Source organism: Onychomys torridus, chromosome 16, assembly GCF_903995425.1.
Source record: "Onychomys torridus chromosome 16, mOncTor1.1, whole genome shotgun sequence".
NCBI classification, from domain to species: Eukaryota; Metazoa; Chordata; class Mammalia; order Rodentia; family Cricetidae; genus Onychomys; species Onychomys torridus.
In genome coordinates, this window is record NC_050458.1 from 49,163,921 (window position 1) to 49,183,833 (window position 19,913).

The following is a 19,913-nucleotide window of genomic DNA, read 5'->3' on the forward strand; positions in this document are numbered from 1 at the left end:
CTAACACATCCTGGAGGCTATCCCCTGTAGATAGAACACACGCACACACACACACACACACACACACACACACACACACACACACACACACAGAATTCCATTCTGTTCATTTCATGTAGGATCAGAGGGGGTGCTCCTTTCTAGGTTGTTTCTAGACTCTTCTCTAGAGTACAGAACAGGTGCCTACTCATAGACTTGCCCACAAAGGACTTGTAGAATTGTTTCTGCCAGTCCGGTGGGCACCCAGCTCATCATTTCACCAGATCCCTGGCCTGATGGCAGCTTCTCATGATCAATGCCTCTCCATGTCCCTCACACTTCCCTGTTGAGCCCCTGTTCCCGTCTGTCAGTGTGCCCATGTTCTCAGTGGGTTAAAACCAAGACTTGCTTGTGGCTTTTGTGTTCTGGGTCTCTGCTTTGTGTGTTGATGTTGACCGTGTCATCTTCTATCGGCTAAAAATTGAATTTTTTTTTTTTTTATGGCTAACTGTTCATTGTGTCTCTTGTAACATCAAGGCATCTAGTATCGGTTAGGAATATTTCCCTAAGTCTAGCAATTTTATATGTCTCTGCAGGACTTCTTGTTTCATTTTCAGTCTGTCTTAGTCACTTTCTGTTGTTGTGACAAAACACCCATGACCAAGGCAACTTATAAAAGAAAGTGTTAAACTGGACCTGTACTTCCAGACGGTTAGAGTCTGCAATGGCTAAGTGAAGGCATGGTGGCAATGGTGGCAGGAATGGCTGAGAGCTTACTTCTTTGTTCCATAAGTAGGAGGCAGGAGGCAGAAAGAGAGAGGAGAGAGAGAGAGAGAGAGAGAGAGAGAGAGAGAGAGAGAGAGAACTGGGAATGGTGAGGGCTCTTGAAACCTCAAAGCCCCACCCACAGTGACACACTTTCTGCAACAAGGCCACATCCCCTAATCCTTCCCAAACAGTTCCACCAAGTGTTCAAACATACAAGCCCATGGGCCATTCTCATTCAGACCTGCACAGATCATCAAGGAGACAGGACAAAGGGTGCCCAGTTTCCCCAGCCAAGTGTCACAGTGGCTTCTCACCAATCCACATTAGATTCTGTGTGAATGATGGGTGTGGTTTTCTTATGCCTACATATTGAGCTTAATTTTTTTCAATTGTTTTTAATTCTCCACCTATACAATCATGACAAGTTTTCAGGACACAGGTGTAATGCAGCCATATTGCTGGATCCTAACAACTCCCTCAGGGGAGGGGGTGAGAAGGTGCAGTGTCAATGACACAGACGTCAGGAGTCAGTTGAAGGCAAACAACAAACTCATTTATTTAATAAGGGGAAGGCCTTATATACCTTCCTCCTAGCACCCAGTCTGTGTCGCAATATGATGACATCACATGGTCGTCCCTCATTGGCTGGGCATGATCAGGAACTCTGACAGCTCCTGTTGCTAGGCCCTCAGGCAGACTCCAGGTTGGCTCATAAGAAGTACGTTGTATATCTGCCTTGGCGACTGGTCTGAGCCAATTCCTTCAACTCTGTGGGCCTGTCCTACTACACAGCCAGGTTCTTGACTCTGTCCAGTTTCTGGAAGAGTCTGCTCTCTCCTCTCTGATAGATCCTGAGTAAAGCTTTTTTTTTTTTTTTCATAACATTTTTATTGATTATTTGGGAATTTCATACAACACACCCTGATTACACTCATTTCCTATTCCTTCCATGTCCATCCTCCCAACTGTGCCTTCCCCAATAGAAGAAAAAAGAAAAAAAATACAAGTCCAACTTGTGTTGCCCATATACACACTGGTGCACGGTCAAACTCCCAGTGACCAGCTCCTTAAAGAAAACTGAGTCCTTCCCCACCACCCAACCCTGCCAATCAACTGTGAAGAGCTACACTTTAGCATTCTCATCACAATTTGTAAGGATTCTCTTCAATAGCTTCCTGCCTAGACCGTTTCTTGTTCTTGTTCTTTTCTTTTCTTTTTTTTTTTTTGAGGGTGGGGGTGCAGTTGTCAGAGAAGCCTTCAATGTCTTTCATTCTCAATTATGAGTCTGGAGTCATCGATATCACTGCAAAAGGAGCTTCCCCTGCCCATAACAGCCAATGGCAGCAGGAATCGTGGACTTCCATATGGTTTCTGACAGTAGCAGGGACCACAGACATCCACACAGCCTCTGGTGGCACAGAGCATGGACTTCCACGTGGCCTTTGGTGGCAGCAGAGACCACAGACATCTATAGTCTTTATTGTCTGTACTTTACTCGGCATTCTGACCTTCTAAACTCCCGCATGACTGGCCTGCTAATCTTTGCTCAAAGCATTTGTGGGCTTCTTCAGCTCTCAGCTCCAAACTCTTCCACATCCCCCAACCAGTTCCAAATGCCTAAGAACCACATGGCCAGGTTTGTTACAGCAGCCCTGTGCTGTGGAATAATCCTCTTGTACATTCTAAAGATTTGTCACCCGAATTGGTTTAATAAAACACTGATTGGCCAGTAGCCAGGCAGGAAGTACAGGTGGGGCGACCAAACTGAGGATGATGGGAAGGAGAAGGGAGGAGTCAGGAGTTGCCAGCCAGACACAGAGGGAGCAGGAGATGAACGTGCCATGTTAATAAAGGTACCACCACGTGGCAGAGCATACATAAGGAATATGGGTGAACTTAAAATGTAAGAGCTAGTTAGTAATAAGCCTGAGCTATCAGCTGAGCATTTATAAGTAATGTTCAGCCTCTGAGTGGGTTGTTTGGGATTGGGCAGTTGGGACAGGAAAACTGCCATTTACAGCACTGTTTCTCTATATTGCTTCTTTACATCAGTTGCCTTTTCTGTGCTGTGAGCAAACAGGCACAGCAAGTCTTGGAAGAGAGACTTATTTTGGCTTGTGGGTTGAGGTGATTCAGTCCATCAGGGTGGGGAAAATGGCAGCAGGTGACTCCACGGTGATGGGGGCTTGTGGCAGATGCCTGCTGGTATCTCAGCAGGACAGGGAACAGAAGGCTGGAAGCAGGACCATGCTGTAACCCCTCCCTCCTCAGAGACCTACTTCCCCGAGACTGATCCCACCAGCTAAAGATGCCATAGCTTCCCCAAATGGAATGAATCATCAGCCAGGAACTAAATGTTCAAAACACCAAGCCCCTGAGGGACATTTCACTTTCAAACATCCCTGTCATTTATAAACAATAAAAATATATGGGGCTTGACACATTGCCTAACCATACTGAAGAGTCAACCACATGATTGGGTTTGAAGGCCAAGATCAAGGTGCCTGTATGCATGGTGCTGGGTAGTGGCTACCCTCCATCTCTCAGGTACCCTTGTTGCGGGCTCTCTGGGGAAGCATGCTGTGTGCTCACACAGTGAAAGGAACAGAGGCCATAAGGGGCATGATAAGAAAAGTCAGAAGAAAACCTGACTGAAGTCCTTTATAAGATCACTATCCCATTCATGTTGGCTTCATGATCCCAATTTCATCCCCAACAGGACCCACCTCTCAGTGCTGTGGAGCTGGTCCCCCAGATCCCTCCATGTGAGTCTCAGGAATTCAGGTCCATCAAACCACAGTGGTCTCTCATCTTTTTTATGCTTGTTTCACATGTGGTGGCATTTTTTTATTTTTTTATTTTTTTGGAGCTGAGTATCGAACCCAGGGCCTTGCACTTGCTAGGCAAGCGTTCTACCACCGAGCTAAATCCCCAACCCCATAGTGGTATCTTTTAACAGCCTCCTTCCAAGACTCTGTGGTCCTAACTTTCATCCTGATGAGTTTTGCTGAGGACTGATGGGCTGTATTAACTTCTCTTGTAAAACCATCCCTTGGCCTCACAGCCCCCTTTGTTGTGTTTAGTCTCTTCCCCCCTTGGTCACACGTCTATCATGGTTGCTCTTTTCCTTCTGTTTTGTGTTTCTCTTACCCTTCTATTTTTAATCTGTGGGAGGTGTGGCTCACTCACTAGCCTTCAGCTAGCTAAGCTCCAGCATCAATTTGGACGCAGTTGCTGATCATGAGCTGTCTGTTTCTTAGTCATTCAACTCTTTTCCTTCCCTTCCCCTCCCCTCCCCTCCAATCCCCTCTTGTCCCTTCCCTTTCCCTCCCCTCCTCTCCCTTCCCCCTCCTTTCCTTCCATTCCCCTCTTCCCTTCCCTGGTTCATCAATACAAGCTCTGGTTGGTTGGCTGGTTTGAGTTAGTGACCACGGTATGTTTTCCTGCTGATTCTCTCCTATACACTCATGCTGTGAATATCTTTATGAATACCTGTGTTTTTTATTTCAGCAGCATTCTCATTTATTTATTTTTCTGTGCATGCACACACGTGCATGCATGTATATGTCACAGCACACATGTGGAGACATTGTGCTTCTGTTAGAGCTTTTCATTCACAAGTGTTTAATGGGGTCACTGTGGGGCTTGGGTTTAAATGTTTTAACTGTGTGTTCTTGTACTCTCTGTTGTGTTTGCAAATATGTAACTATGTAGACCAGGCTGGCCTGTAACTATGTAGACCAGGCTGGCCTGTAACTATGTAGACCACGCTGGCCTCAAACTCACAGAGATCCTCCTGCCTCTGTCTCTTAAGTGCTGGGACTAAAGGCCTGACCTGCTCCTCCCTCATAACCATTTTCAATTCCCTCCTGCCCTCCCACCAATACCTGGTAATCATTAATATATTAGCCATATCTTTGATAAACTTTAGGCATGTTGTAGAAATGGAACCATCCAGTATGTAACTTCTACATAATATACAGTATATTACAGTATATAACTTCTATATAATATATAGTATATTACATTATTATAACTTCTACATAATATACAGTATATTACAGTATATAACTTCTATATAATATATAGTATATTACATTATTATAACTTCTACATAATATACAGTATATAACTTCTATATAATATACAGTATATTACATTATTATAACTTCTACATAATATACAGTATATAACTTCTATATAATATACAGTATATTACATTATTATAACTTCTATATAATATACAGTATATTACAGTATATAACTTCTATATAATATACAGGATATTACATTATTACAACTTCTATATAATATATGGTCTATTACAGTATGTAACTTCTACATAATATATAATATATCACAGTATATAGCTTCTATATAATATGCAGTAGATTACAGTATATAACTCCTATATAATACACAGTATATTACAGTACATAACTTCTATACAATAAACAGTATATAGCTTCCATATAATATAGTTTATTACAGTATATTATATACAGTATATATATATTATAATATATAACTTTCCCCCCTCTGAACACTAATTTTCACATTTTTGTATATATCAGTAGTTTGCTTTTATTGCTATCTAGTGTTCTGTGGGATGGATGTACCACAGTTTTTTTAGTCACTGGCCTGGAGAAGAAAATCTGTTTCTTGTCTGATACTCTCATAAGCAGAGCGGACCTGAGCAGTGCAGGCTTTCATGTGGATTTTAGTTTTGAATCATCTGGAACAGATGCCTGGAGTGTGACTTCTGGGTTACATACTAGTCTCATGTTCAGTTTTAAAAGATTGATCTTTTATTTTTAATTACCTGCAAGTGGGGTGTGTGTGTGTGTGTGTGTGTGTGTGTGTGTGTGTGATACTATGTGCACTAAAGTGCGGTGTCTGTGGAGGCCAGAAGAGGGCATCATATCCCCTGGAACTGGATTTACATGTGGCTGCTGGTAATTCAGGTCTTCTGAAAGAGCAGTCAGTGCTCTTAACTACTCCCCACCTCACTTAGAAAGACTCTGACTAGTTATTCCCAGAGTGGCTGTTTGACACCCCACTGTGATGCGGATGTCACCCCCTTCTCCACGTGCCCACTAGTGTTTGCTGTAGTTCTTGATTTTTGCTGCTCTGCTGGGTGTTTTGTGATGTTGCAGTGCAGTTTCAGTTTGGATTTCTCTGTCACGAGGTCTTACACTTCCTTGTTTCCTTCCGTATTTAACACAAGGTGTGTTATTTTCATACAGTTGCTGTGATAAACACCATGACCAGAGGCCACATGGGGAGGGAGGTTCCTTCTTTCATTTTGTTCCCCTCCCCCTCTTACAATTCTAGGTCACAGTCCATCACTGAGGGAAGTCAGGACAGGAACTCAAGGCAGGAACCTGGAGCAGAAACTATGAAAGAACATTGCTTATTGCCTTGCTCTCTGGTTCATGCTCAGCTACATTTCTTATCAACCCAGGACCACCTACCTGCTCAAGAATGATATCCCCCACAGTGGGCTGGGCCTCCTACATTAATCATCAGTCCAGGCAATCCCCATGGACACACCCACAGGCCAGGCTGGTGGAGGCAATTCTTCACAACTTGAAAATCAAGATTAGCCTCACAAAGGTAAGACTCGGGCTCTGAAAGTGGAAATGAAGCAAGATTCGGGCAAATGAGAAGACATCCCATGTTCATGGATTGGAAGATGTGGTGGTGTTCAGATGGCCATGTTCTCCAGGCTGATCTGAAGGCACAATACCCAAATGACTTCACTGAGTGGACCATGTGGCAGATCCTAAAGTTCACATGTTCCACAATGAACCAGAACAGCCCAGACAGTATGGAAGAGAACAGAGAGGGCTCAGATGTCTACCAAGCCATGCTAGTCAGGACAATGTGTTCTTGGCATTAGGAGATGGATTATTCACTGGGATAGAATTTGGAGTTCAGAAATAAACCCCACATTTATAATGAGTTGATTTTGACACAGGATGATTTCTCACAGTACTGGGACTACTGGATATACACGTGCAAAAGAATGAAGTTGGACCTAAAATTCACCATATGCAAAATTAATTCAGGGTGGACCAAAGACATATATGAAGAGGCTAACTTGTCAGGCTGAGAGAAATCTTCATGAACTTAAATTAAGTTTTTTTGTTTGTTTTGTTTTGTACAAGGCTAAAAGCACAGCCAATAAAATAAAAATAGGTTAATTGGCCTCCATCAGAATCATTTGCCTTCTGTGTTCTCTTTAGTGAATGTCTCTTCATGTCTAGTTTTATTATTTTTTCTAACCATTTTCTCATCTCTTCTTCCCCTTCTCTCTCTTGCTCCCCCTTCTCTGAGATAGGGTCAAACAAATCTCGGGCTAACCTCCAACTTGCTGTGTCAGTGAGGATGATTCTGAAGGTCTCATCCTCCTGCTTCTGCCCCCGAAACCCTGAGATTACAAGCCATGCTTCACCACGCCCAATTCATGTGGTGCTGGGGGATCGAACACAGGGCTTTGTGCCCTCGAGATGAGCATTCTACAAACTGAGATACATCCCCAGCCCCTAATGTGGTGCTTTCTTGTTTAGTTTGGAATCTCCTTTATATGTTTTGGCCCACTGGTTATTTGTTGCCTATGTGTCTGCAAACGTTTTCCTCTCATCTATATAGGGCTTGTCTTTTCTTCTTTTTAATGGGACCTTTCACAAAGCAGAGCTTTGGGGAGAAAGAATTGACTTTTTTTTTTCATCATGCTAGGTCTTTCAATCCACGATCAAGGTATGTCTCTCTTTGGCTTAGAATTTCTTTGATTTCTTTTGGTGGTTTGTTTGTTTGTTTGTTTGTTTGGGGGTATTTAAATCATGCATGTTACTTTTATACCTGCATCTGAGTAATTAATTGGGGGGGGGGAGGCAGCTTGTGGCTGTTATAGCATTTTAAACATTCCTGTTCTTATATTTGGTATTAGTAGGTAAAAATCAATTCGTTAATGACCTCTCATCCAGTGTTCTGCAGCATTTTGAACTCCAGACCAGAGCCCCCAGACTCTGGTCCTCTTCCCTCCTCAGCCCACAGTGGCAAGTTCCACGGCTTCTGAATCTCTGTAAATTCCTTGGAATTTTCTCCATCATATGCAAGGAGGGATTTCTTTTTTTCCTTTGATACCTTCTCACCCTGGCTTCCAGCCTCCAGTACTACCCTGAGCAATGGATGGGTGCAGGCATTTTGCCTTGTTTCTGGAGTCATTTGCTTTTGATTCTTGAGCAACCGTGTTTTGGTTTCAGGTTCATAACACCACCAGCTGTCTTCCCCCCCCCCCCCCCCCCCCGCCACACACACACACTTAGTGTCCCCAATTCCAACATTACACTAGAGTCATGTTCACACCATGGTCAGTGACCTGTGTTCAGGAGTCATCATCACTAGGCTTCTGGGTTTTGTAGAGGGTCCGTGCACTTCCAGCTCTGTATCCTGGGTTTTGACACAGGTGTAGTGATAGGGACCCAGCCTGATGGCACCACATGGGCTACTCCAGCTCAGCACTTAGACCAGCAGTTCAGTCCCGCCCAGACTCCCAAACCTTCTGCGGTCTTCATCCTCATCATGTGGTCCAGGTTGCACCCACTCAGAACAGGATCTGCCTGGCTCTGTTTTCTGTTCTTGACCTCGAACAAATCTTGAGGTCTTCAGGATGGACCTGTGACCCCACCCTCTACCCCTCAGCTGAGCCCCCAGACTCTGGTCCTCTTCCCTCCTCAGCCCACAGTGGCAAGTTCCACAGCTCGGGTTCCCAGCCTGTGTTTGAAACATCAAAACGAACTTCAATCAGGAGAACAGTTAACTTTTCTCCTTTATTAAAACTAAGGACGTCATTATAAAAACCACTATATAGAAAGACAAACACAGCGAGACAACGCCAGTGTAAAACGTATCATTGTTACATCGGATTCGGAGGGGGAAGATTATCTGATATCAGTATTTTTGTTTTTGGTTTTCCCGGTCATGGGCTCAGAGAGAGACCCCCATGCCCTGTCAACAGGAGCCTGGCTCTTCTAACATAGAGATACCTTCCTGCCCCACCCTGCCTACCTGCTCTGTCCCATTGACCCAGGGAGAAACAAGTCCTTTGTAGGAAGGTCCCTTGCCCCTCTAGGGTGGCCAGGCTCTTACCCTACAGCTTTGTTGGTTATTGCACGTTGCCCGTATGCTCACCCATGGATATTAGATAGGGATATTACCGCCTAGCTTGAACACAGGCAGGGAGGAGAAATTTGAAGGGACTGGATATGAGAAACTGCGAGATGCAAGCCTAAGAGCTCACCCTAGTCAAGTACCAGCTGTGACCAAATGTGAGGCGTGTGGCCCTGTGACTCCAGTTGCTGATCTTTTGTTTAAGGTTGACATTGACTACAAGGGGACTCTATGCTTTGGAGGGTAGTTTTAGTTTGTCAAGGGTAAATGGGTCAGGGCTTTGACATAATTATAGATAGGAAGGAGTGTTAGCCACTAGTGGTTAAATTCACCCACTCACTAAGCATTTCTAGCACCGACTACCTGGCAGGAATTTGGACTGGAAACAGGGTGGGGTGGGACAGGCAACGCCACCTCCAAGGTCACTTTTGTGGGAGGGATAGATAAATGTTCTGTGTTTATTTTGCAGACGAGAGTGTTTCTGTTAGGCATGGCGAGTCAGGTCTGCAGTGGTGGACCCTGCCTCTCACTGGGCCACTGTGTGTTCTCTGATGCAACCCATCTGTCTACACAGGAGGCGCTTCTGGTGGATGCTGGCAACAGAGCAAGGTGGCAGGGGATACTCAGCAAGTGTCTGCGCAACAGCTGAGGATTTGTGCAGCGTGTGGGTGGTACACATCCCTGCGCTGATGGCCTCAGCTGCCAATCTTTCCAACCACAGCCTGTGAAGTGCAGGCACCTTGTTGAGGCTACCGAAAGGGTAGGAAACCATGGGGACCATGGGAACACCCGACACAGAGTAGGCATGAGGGCTCATTTTGTTTCCTTTTCTCTTCCTTCCTTCCTTCTTTCCTTCCTTCCTTCCTTTCTTTCTTCTCTCTCTCTCTCTCTCTCTCTCTCTCTCTCTCTTTCTCTCTCTCTCTCTCTGTTTTTGTTTTTGTTTTTTTGTTTTTCAAGACAGGGTTTCTCTGTGTAGTTTTGGTGCCTGTCCTGGATCTAGCTCTACAGCCCAGGCTGGCCTCCAACTCACAGAGATCTGCCTGGCTCTGCCTCCCGAGTGCTGGGATTAAAGGTGTGTGCTGCCACCACCTGGCTGAAGGCTCATTTTCTAGGGATATAGGATACCACCTTTGACCTGTGACATCATCTCCTCATAGTCCTCTGACAAGGCAGACATTGGCACACACATGGTGAGCAGTGTGACTCAGCCCAAGGCCGCCACTAACCCAGCAGAGCTCCCTGGCAGACAGTGTGCTCTCTCCCTGCCCTTCACATACACAGGAAATGCCCAGGAGGCCACTAAGATAGTAACCTGTGCCCAAATGCCAGGGGAACCTCATGTTTACCTCCCCAGCAATTCCTGTTAATGAGAACCAAACAGCCATATGGAAAAACTTGCACGGACCTGGGGGGGGGCACTAGACAGGATGAGTGAGAACCATCTCTTGACTGAAGACAACCTCAACCATCTCCCCTGGCTTGTTTTCCTATTATCCCAGATCTTTTCCACTTTGGAGCTAAAGTTGCCTGATGGGGTTTTTGGATGACCCAGGAAGTGGCCCTGCTTTAGGAGCACAGCTGTACACACCAATGTTGTCTGCAGTATCTGAGATTGTGAGAGACCAGATCAGAATCATGTGTGTGCATGTATGTGTGAGTTCACATGTAGGTGTATGCGTATACATGTGAGTATATTTGTGGACATATGTGAACATGTACATGTGGCATACATGGGTATGCATGCTTACACAGGGGTCTATATCTGTTCTCATATATATATATATATATATATATATATATATATATATGTGTGTATGTATGTATATATATGTGTGTGTGTGTTCATAGGTGTTTATTACTGAACCTGTAAACATGTGTAAATTACACTCACAGGTGTGTGTATACATGTGCACACATGGATGTGTACATATTCATATACATGTGAACATGCATGTGCATGTGTGGACACACAAATGCATACAAGTTATATTCATGTGGGTGGGTGAATGTACACATATGTGTGCATACGTGTGTGTGTGTGTGTGTGTGTGTGTGTGTGTGTGTGTGCGCGCGTGTGCTCCTGTTTGGATTAAGGCCCATTACACACTGGTGAGAGTCACCATCAGATGCTTGGCCACTCCCACATGGGGTGTGCAAGCCATCTCCTAGGAGACTATAGCCAGCTAGGGAGGAGTTCTGAATGGAGGTCCCAGGTCATACAGATGACAGAGCATAAAACTGCTCATAGAGGACACACAGTTCCCAGTGAGAAATGCCAGACAGATACAAGGACGTCTCATGACTTTCCTTGGGCACACGGTGTCACCGGCTTCTCTGCTTCCTGGGGCTACTTGTTATAACAGGAGTGTACTGTGGCCCGAGAGTCATAGAAAAAAAGGGGGGGGTGTCAACACAGGCATCCGGAGCAGGCAGCCGTGGGAACTGAGGCAGCCATGACAGCTCAATAAATATTCAGGGACTTGTCTCTACTCTGTGTCTTTTCAGGACATGCTACTAACTGGCCCATCTGCCAGCCACAGACACCACAGGCTGGGAACAGATTTTCATCGTGGCCACCTGGGGTCCTGCATCTCACCCCAGGACTCACACCCACATGGACACAGCTCTTGCCTTCAGTAGCTCTATGAGGCGGCATGGGGTAAGACCCTGACCTTTAACCCTGGCTTGCCAAATGAGGAAAGGAGGCTCGGGGAGGTTGGGTGGGTGATCCAGTGTTACCCAGCTGGGAAGGAGCAGGGTTACCAGTGCCTGGAAAGTCAAAGTCTATGCTGATTTCTGGCCATGGGAGCACTCCTGTGTCCTGGACAGTGTCTAGACTCTTAGCCTCAGACACATAGATGAGAGATGCAGGCCCTCAACCAGAATCTTCATGGAAGCCTTCAGCTATTCCCTAAGAGACCTCTGCTGGAGAACCCCACCCCCACCCTGTACCCTGCTGTCTGCATGGCCATGGCCTCCTGTGTCTGAGGAAGGAGGAGGCTTCACAGAGGAAGTAGCCCTGAGCCCTGCGCAAGCAGCCATAAGAGTATTACCCAGAGCCACCCAACGCCAGAAATCCTCTTGACATCTGATCTGACTCCTTCCTTCCTCTCACTATTGGGGAAACTGAGGCAGGAGGGCCCCAGGTCTTGCCTGTGATCTCTTTCCTCAGGTGACATTAGAATCTGCAGCTTGGGGGAAGGATGCCTTTTCCTGCAGAGGCTCTGCATAGGTGGGGGCTGATCCAGCCGGTCTATTGCTAAAACCCTCCAGGGCAGTGGCTGTACACACACCCCCTCGGATGCTGCAGGATGCGGGAGAGGGCCCATGTCCACCTTTAATCAAGATCCAAGCATAGACTTTCCAGGCTGTGTGCGGGGCACAGCAGGGCATCTAAGAGCAACCCGACTCGGTGCAGGGACAGAGGCCTTGGACCCAGTAGGGCCTCTCAAGCCTGCAGAGTGACAGCTTCCATGTCCACCAATGGGACCATCTCTCCCTCATGTGGGGCTGAGAGGATGAAGAGCCAACCAGAGTGGGAAGAGGGGTTTTTTGTTTGTTTGTTTTTCGAGACAGGGTGCCTCTGTGTAGCTTTGTGCCTTTCCTGGAACTCGCTTTGAAGACTAGGCTGGCCTCGAACTCACAGAGATCTGCCTGGCTCTGCCTCCCGAGTGCTGGGATTAAAGGCATGCACCACCACTGCTCGGCCAGAGTGGGAAGAGTTTTATGTCTAGCATACAGTACTATCGATGGAAAAGCAGTGTGTGTGTGTGTGTGTGTGTGTGTGTGTGTGTGTGTGTGCATGTGTGCATGTGCATGTAAACCATTGTGGGAACCACAGAGATCTGCATGCAGAATTGTCCCTTTACCTCTGCTGCATGTGAGTCCTGGCCACCCTAGCTTGTTTGCTTCTAGGAACTCAACAGGATTGTGGCTCTTGTGGCCCTTGGCTCTTCTCTAGGTCCCATTGCTGGTCTTGCATGTGATTTGGCCCCAGGCTTAAACATCCCTGACCACCCAAGCCTCCACACATAGCCTCCACAATATGCCTTTGTGATCCCCAAGGGCACCTCCACACTGACTCTTCCTTGCTGCCCCTTGCTCACTGTCCCCCACAGTGTGGCGGGCGGGTGGCCAGCCCATGTGGGGTTACCACCGATCAAGTGAGGATGCAGCTTCAGGAAGAATGGATCACAGGGAGGGCAGGAACACTTTGGCCTCACTCATAGGGGTGGGGTGGCTATGTCTACAATTGGCAACGTGGCCTCTAGAGAGCCACAGGGTTAGTTACTCCAGGGGGATGTCTTTTCTTCTGTGTGCCCAAGGAGAGTGGGTCAATGATGATGAGCTCTGTGGGCAGATGTTATAGGTACTCAGGTTTACTTGGAAAACCCCCATTTTAAGTAGATAGATTCATAGAACCCTCTGTTCTGGGTTTCCTTAGGACCCTTCATCCCATCTATGTGGTTCTTCTCCCTTCAAGATGCAGCACCCCAGGGGAGAGCCTGGCATTCCTCACCCCTGGATCTGATCGCTGCCTGACCTAGTGCACAGCAAGTGTGTGGCTAGTGTGAGCTTCTCAGGGAGGCTCAGGTGGTGATGGTGGAGGATCTGGGTTGTGGAGGTGCTGCACTCACTGTAGAAATGTTAGGCATGTGCTCCAATGACCATACTGAGGACCTGGGCTACGGAGCCTGTTACACCCTGGGATTCAAAACCTGGACTTGGGTTCCTGTCACCCTGGGGCCTCCACAACTATGGAACTGGCCATGTCCTGACCATATGACTGTGTCACCCTTCTCCAAGCTGTACTGTTTCCAGAGGTGTTACACGCCCACCCCCCAGGAACTGTGATGGTGCACACAACACATCCAACCTAGGCTGCCCAAAGCCAGCTGAGATATTTCCTCATTCCTGCTGCTATGGGAACAGATTTCACCAGAACCTATCCTCACTGGTATGCTTCAGTTCCCACTACCTGTGGCACAAGAAGGCTGGGCCCTGTGCCTGCCCACTCTACCAGCCCACAGTTGCTGGCCACTGCAAGAGGTCTGAGTCTCAGACAAGGACACAGGGAAGACTCTTCAGCCACATGGTGACCTGTGTCCATCGGAGAACCTACAGTCAGTGGCGATGGGGCTCGATTAAAAACTAGCTGAATGAACACATAGAAAGAACACCCTGATCATACACGTGCGCGCACACACTCACGGTCAATATTCCAACACGGATAGGCCTAAGGGGGCCGCTATTGGAGGGAGTGGAGGCAGGAAAAACGTCAGTGTTTGGACCATGGTGCAAGTCATGGCCCCAAATCCTTCTGGCTGGGGTCAGCCAGGGCAGCTAAGTGTTGGTCATCTCAGTCCACACCAAGTCTCTTCTCAGAAGCCACCAGCCCAGAAAAGAACTATTGCTTGCAGACAGGTGGCTCAGAGCCCCTTTCCTGCACCCTGTTTGCCCCCGGACCCTGAGTTTGCTCCTAATCTCAGAAGTCCTCGGAAGGGGGTTCTGGGCACAGGTGGTTTTTCCTCTTCTATTACCACACCATTGCCCCGGCTCTCCCTGGTGTCTTGGTTGAAGCTGTTCTTGGAGGCTGCACCAGGTGCTCTGGGTCTAACCTCCTCCATCCTGAGGCACAGCAAAAGGGTTTTCTGGAGAGAGTGGAAGAGAGAAGTATCAAGCATTAGAGTGAGGAGAAACCAAGAACACATGTCATTTGTACTTTAGACACAAGAAATTCTGTGATACTGTGGTTGCATGGGAGACTAGAGCTCCTGGCCCATGCAATAAGACAAGAAAACATGTACAGAGTGCCAGGATTTAAATACGAAAACCCAACTCACGATTAACTGTATATAATCTATCTGGAAAAATCTAACAGAGCCAGCAGGCTGCTTATCAGAACAGAGATTACAATAATTCTCACTCTAAGCCATGAGATCAACTTATAAGACTCAGTGGGGTTCATCTCCTACAGCTTGACTATATATCTTGGCTGGAGACAGTTCCAGTGAACACCTGTCATCACACATAATTATTTTGCTGTTAGTTTTTTTAGGCTTCCAAAGTACTCTGATTTGGATGAAAATGAATATAGCATCCTTTTGTAATGCGCTAACAACTATTCAAAACAGATACGGAAACCATTCATATGGATAACAAAACCCATTGTGCCTCTTGGACTCATAACACTGGAAGGGTCTCCATGGCTTTGGACATGATGAAGTCATGAAAAGGAACCCAAGGCATTCCTGGACCAGGGATGGGCCAGGAGACCAATGGGTAAGGACAAGGATGTAAGAGAGTCCTGAAGACTGAGGGCCCTCAGGGGATGAGCCAGGCTATAGGCCAGACAACAGGGAGCAGGAACAAACCCATCTATGCCTGCTCTACAGATCACCATGCTAAGAAGAACTACCCAGGGCTGGTGAGCTGGCTCAAAAGTAAACATGCTAGCCACCAAACCTAGTAACCCACACGGTGAAAGGGGATTGCTGACTCTTTTTTTTTTTTTTTGAGACAGGGTTTCTCTGTATCTTTGGAGGCTGTCCTGGAACTTGCTTTGTAGACCAGGCTGGCCTCGAACTCACAGAGATCCACCTGCCTCTGCCTCCTGAGTGCTAGGATTACAGGCATGCGCCACCACCGCCCAGCAAGAGCTGACTCTTACACAGGCACAGCAATGTACACACCCTCACACAGACATACACAAAATAAAGAGATGAATGTAATTTTGAAAAAATAAAAATAAAAATAAAACAGCTACCCAATTACAAATCCCTGTCTTCCCAGAGGCCTTTGCAAACTAGAGTGACGATATGACAGGGTGATATCTTCTAGCTTGCAAGAAGGCCAAGGTGATTGGCTGTTTCCTTATCCTGTTTTTCCAGGGCCTAGAATGGCAACTGGCACCCAGTAGGACTCAATAAATACTTGTGGAATGAACGAATGGATGAATGAATGAACCAATTTAAAGCCTAGGTATGGGAACCATCTTTCCAAGGTGAAGTCAGCAGTAAGAGTTGTTTGAATTACTATCCCTGTGAGCCTTAAATAAGTCACCAGAGACTAGGCTTGGGCCTGTGAGGGGGCACAGAGGAGGCACTTGCTCTAGGAGTATGTTTGAAAAAGCCCAAAGGTTCTGACAAGCACAGAAGAGAATGGAAATGAAAACAGAGAAATGGTATAAATAACAGATCGTAGGAGGGACGAGGTGAGGAGGAGGCGGTGTGGATAAACGAGGTCTGACTCATTTAGAGTTGGGGGTCTGAAGAATTCCTCAGCCGTTAAAGTCAAATCAGAAATGTGAAGGGGCCCAGGACCAGAGAATACAGGGATCAGGAAACAAGGGGGGAGAAAGGCAAAGACACCGAAGACCGACATTGTTCACTGTGGGAAGAAAATAAACGCCGTATCACAAAATAAACGATTAAGCCTATTGCATCCCATTATAATCATGGAGGTAACCATGGCATCCAAACACAGCTTTCCAAGTGATCAGAAGACATTTACACGGAAAATAAAACAAAGAAAAACCCAGGCCATATGGGGGGAAGTTGACAGCCCCCACCAAAGCTATAAACGCAAAAATGTATCATAAACCGGGACGACAGGAAGGGGACTGAGTGTGTCTGCGGCAGCAGTAGACATTAATGAGCCATACGAACTTGCTAAAAAAGAAAAGATGCTAAGCGGGATCGCAGATGCATCCCACTTTGAGCCAAGCAACTCCAGAAGAGCCTGCACTCCACACCTCTGGAGCCTACGCTTCAAAAGGCTCAGGTGATAGGCTCTGCTTCCTGCACCCCACCCCATCTCAAAAGAAAGCGTGCGTGGTGATACACACAACAGTATACCAAGAGGAGCTCTGGGTCACGGTCGGACTGTCAGACACAGCCGAAGTTGGGTCTAGCTGGGACGGAGTCCAGTTCAGTGCTCTCCTGAGGCACAGTCCTGGGGTCCGTCCTCAGCACTGAATCAACTGGGTGTGGTGGGGTTCTAGGTTACCCAGGCTACACGATACCTAAGATGAAATGGGGGGAGGCAGGGCAAGAGGCAGAGAGAATGAGCTAAGCAAGTACAGTGTGTGAGAATGGTAGGAACACCTAACCGTGAGGTCCAACACTAGTGAATCCCTGTGCACAAGACAGCACAGCTTTGGTATTTGCTCCACAGGAACAGCCAGGAATGCAGGAGAAAAGGAGGCAGAGTGTGCTGTTGTTGGTACACCCAGTTCTGCTCTCTCCGTGGCAGATGGAGTGGCCAGCATAAGGGAACCCCCCCCCCCCCACACACACACGCAGATGCTGACACACACACACACACACACACACACACACACACACACACAGAGATCACATACACACAGATGCACACACACACAGATACACACACATGGCGGGAGGGGGGAGAGATGCTGACAATCAGGCTTAAATTTCAAACAGCAGAAATAAAACATTATCTGGTCATAATATAATATAATTTGAACAAAAAAAACAAGTCAGGTGTAAGTGATACATACTTAGAATCTCAGCTTTCAAGATACAGAGGCAGGAGGATTGCTGCAACTTTTAAGGCCAGCCTGGGCTACATAGCAAGACTCTAAATAGACTAACAAATCAATAAATGGCTGGGGCTCAGCTGGTGAAGTGCTTGCCACACAAGTGTGAGGACCTGAGTTCAGAGACCCACATAAAAAGCTGGGTGCTATGGCAGGCTCCTGTAATCCCAGAACTGAGGAGGCAGGTAGGAGGATTCCTGGACCTCATGACCATCCAATCCAGACAAATTAGTGAGCTAGGTTCAGTGAGAGACCTTGTCTCAAATAGTAAGGAAAAAAGCAATTGAGGAAGACACATGATGTTACCTTGTAGCCGCCACATACATGTGCATACACATGTACATATACACATGAACACATACCAGAAAACCCCACAAAACAAAATAAAGTCTACCCCTAAAGATTTTATAAACTCCTTTAAATCATCCAAGTCAAAGAGAGTGAGAGAGTGAAGAGTCAAAATCACAAAACATCAGACAAGAAAAACAGGAATTTCAAAATTGGCCAAAAATGAAAATAACATTTCCAAAGCTGAGTGATGCAGCCAAAGCTGCACCAGGAGGTGGTTTCATAGCCTTAACTAAGCTCTTCAGAAACATGAAAACGCAGATGATTTACCAAGCTCAAACAGATAGAAAGGACAAAAACAAACAAACAAAACCAAAGAAGACACAGGAAAGCTAGAAAGAGATTAAAATAGAAATATCAGCCCAAAGGTGACTCTTAGAAACAAATCTAGATATTGATTCTTTGGAAAGCAATGGGCTATGTGAACAGCTGGGGATTCCAACACAGCAGAAAGTGGAAGAGACAAAAGGGGAGATGGTATCTGGGGAGGGAGTACCCATGTGCTTTCTGTCCAATTCCAATCTCCAACAAGAATTGCATCACAGTCTCCAGAGACCCCCATGCTGCTAAATCTATGACTAGCAATTGCCATCTCTGCCCCCCCTCCAGTACTGGTCTAGTGGTATTGACACAGTGATGCCTCCTGTTCTAGTATGCTCCTTGATTCTTCTTGGCTTCTGAGGATACTCTTGCCCAGGTCCCTGACTGCCAACCCTCCTAGACATCTTCACCAGCTCAGATTGTCTCAGCATTTCCCAAGGACTTTAATACTATCTACACTGTGCTGTTCTAATTTGTTTTCTGTAGCAGTGATAAACACCATGACCATGACCAACTTGGAGAGGAAAGGGTTTATTCTATCTTACAGGTTACAATCCACCATGGAGGGAAGCCAAGGCAAGAACTCAAGGCAGGAGCTTGAGTAGAAACCGATGAAAGAATATTGCTTAGTGGCTTGCTCCCAGACTCACCTTGGGCTACCTTCCTTACACCTTACCACGGTGGGCTGGGCCCTCCTACATCAATTAATAATCAAGAAAATGCTTCACAGACATGGCCACCAGCCAATCTGATGGAGGCCATTTTTCAGCGGACCTTCCTTCTTCCTGGGTGTGTTTCGGGTTGACAAGCAGGGATTAATCATCACAGGCTAATGTTATTTTTCTTGTTGCAGTGGCTCTGAGAAGTGAAACATACAAATGCGCCATCTGGGTCAGCTTAGGTCCAGCTATCGATGATCAGGAGATGCAGGGCCCACCGACACCGGCTCATCTAGCTTCCTCACCCAGGCTAGAAGTTTAGAGTAAAAAATTACTAACTGCCAAGCTTGCCTAGTGACCCGAAGATGTGACTCAGTCATGCACCCCAAAAGCTTTAAAATAAACAGGATGTAGGATGTACAGATAAACCCATGCACCTGTTTTGTAGGCGACAGATGACATGTACGACTGTACCCCTGCTTACTCAGCCAGTGAGGGAAGAAGAGAAGGGCCTGACTTGGGACTACAGAAATAGTCCTTTGGGTTCCTGCTGTGGGGCCCGTGTGCTGACCAAATTTACAAAGTCCAAATAAACTAACCCTTTGCTACTCCATTGTTAGTGGTTGTTACGAGTGGGGTTCCTCATTGCCCACAGTGGCCAAATTCCTGAACAGAAGCAATTTAGAGCATGGTCCACAGTTTGAGGATCTAGTCCATCATGGCAGGGAAGGGCATGGTAAAATAGTCCCACACTGTAGGCTTCTGGCTCACATCTGGAAGGATCCAAAAGCAGACGGTTGATAGGAAGTGGAAGCCAATCCCAGTTACCCACTTCCTCTGCTGAGGCTCCGCCTCTCAGAGGTGATGCTGGTGACGTCAGTGTATGAATGGGAGATGAGTGACATGAGGAGGTCTTGTCACAGTGGCCACCTGTGTCCCATGGTGGCTGAGAAGGGGAGATGACCTCTGCCAAACATCTCCAGGCTGGCACGTTGGTCTTTTGCCTTCAGACCCAGCTGGGACTGGATCTCATTCCTTTTGGTGCGTGTGATGGTTGACACCCATTGTGAACTTTGACCTAGGAATGACCTAGGAGACAAACC

General features: G+C 46.7%; 1 protein-coding gene across 1 annotated transcript in view; it reads right to left on the minus strand.

The window, feature by feature from the left end:
• Window positions 1-14,110: 14,110 nt before the first annotated feature.
• The window catches only part of Shisal1 (shisa like 1), a 61,414-nt gene continuing 55,611 nt past the window's right edge, over window positions 14,111-19,913 (minus strand). Inside the window, exon 5 of the mRNA XM_036208205.1 lies at window positions 14,111-14,573. Within this exon, the coding sequence (XP_036064098.1) occupies window position 14,573 (1 nt within the window). The 3' untranslated portion in view covers window positions 14,111-14,572. The remainder of the gene's footprint in view (window positions 14,574-19,913) is intronic.